This window comes from Apaloderma vittatum, unplaced genomic scaffold (genome assembly GCF_000703405.1).
Source record: "Apaloderma vittatum isolate BGI_N311 unplaced genomic scaffold, ASM70340v1 scaffold25122, whole genome shotgun sequence".
Taxonomy (NCBI): Eukaryota; Metazoa; Chordata; class Aves; order Trogoniformes; family Trogonidae; genus Apaloderma; species Apaloderma vittatum.
This window is the reverse complement of record NW_009702284.1, coordinates 1,817-2,577: the sequence shown is the minus strand read 5'-3', so window position 1 is coordinate 2,577 and position 761 is coordinate 1,817. Positions and strand designations below refer to the sequence as shown.

Sequence of the window (761 nt, the reverse complement as noted above, 5' to 3'; positions counted from 1 at the left end):
CGACAGCGGGACAGTGGCCACCGGCACAGCTTGGGGGTCCCTGAACTCTGCACAGGGGTGGCTCTTTCCCCCCCTGGGGACATCAGCGCTTTGGGGAGGGGACATTGAGCAGCCTGGATTGTGACAGCATCCGCAGGGTCAGCAAATACCCTGAGCTGGCGAGCACGGCTGTGGGTTCCTCAAGCTTTTTCCACATCCAAGATGCAGGAGAATCGGCTCTGCCCGTGCAAACCCCCGCCGTGCCCCCGCCCTGCTGCCCCCGCCCTGCCCCTGCAGCCTGGGCACAGGTTCTACCTTGGTTTCTGTAGGTTTTTGACATCAGTCTTCTCACCCCCACAGCCCCTCAAGCCTCCGTGGAGAGCCAGATGGGAAAGGCTGTGGGGAAGAGCGACGTGTGGTTTCGCTTTAACGAAGGCGTTTCCAACGCCGTGAGGAGGAACATCTACATCAAGGACCTGCTCTAGCCGAGCAGGGACGGAGCCCGGGACATCCTAGAGGTGGAACTGAAGATGGCTTTAGGCTTTCTGACCCACAGCTGGGGTGTATGCCTGCACATCCTTGTTTGTTTTATTCCTAGTACCTACTCGTTTTGTTAAAAAAATAAAATAAAATTTATATTAAAAAAGTAACCATGAAGTATCGTTCTGTTTATTTCATTTATAAACCCTTGGTTGGAGTGGTTTGCCTGTTTTGCTGCAAAATGATGTCCTGCAACATACCGAAGGATATCCAAAAAAAATCTATAAAAGTTCGCTTCCTTT

At 52.4% G+C, this 761-nt stretch overlaps 1 protein-coding gene across 1 annotated transcript in view; it reads left to right on the top strand.

Annotated features, from left to right (window-relative positions):
• The window catches only part of CHTF18 (CTF18, chromosome transmission fidelity factor 18 homolog (S. cerevisiae)), a gene marked incomplete at its 5' end in the record, with an annotated part of 5,491 nt that extends 5,027 nt beyond the window's left edge, over positions 1 to 464 (top strand). The window contains 1 exon segment of the mRNA XM_009879506.1: positions 323 to 464. Within this exon segment, the coding sequence (XP_009877808.1) occupies positions 323 to 464 (142 nt within the window).
• Positions 465 to 761: the final 297 nt, after the last annotated feature.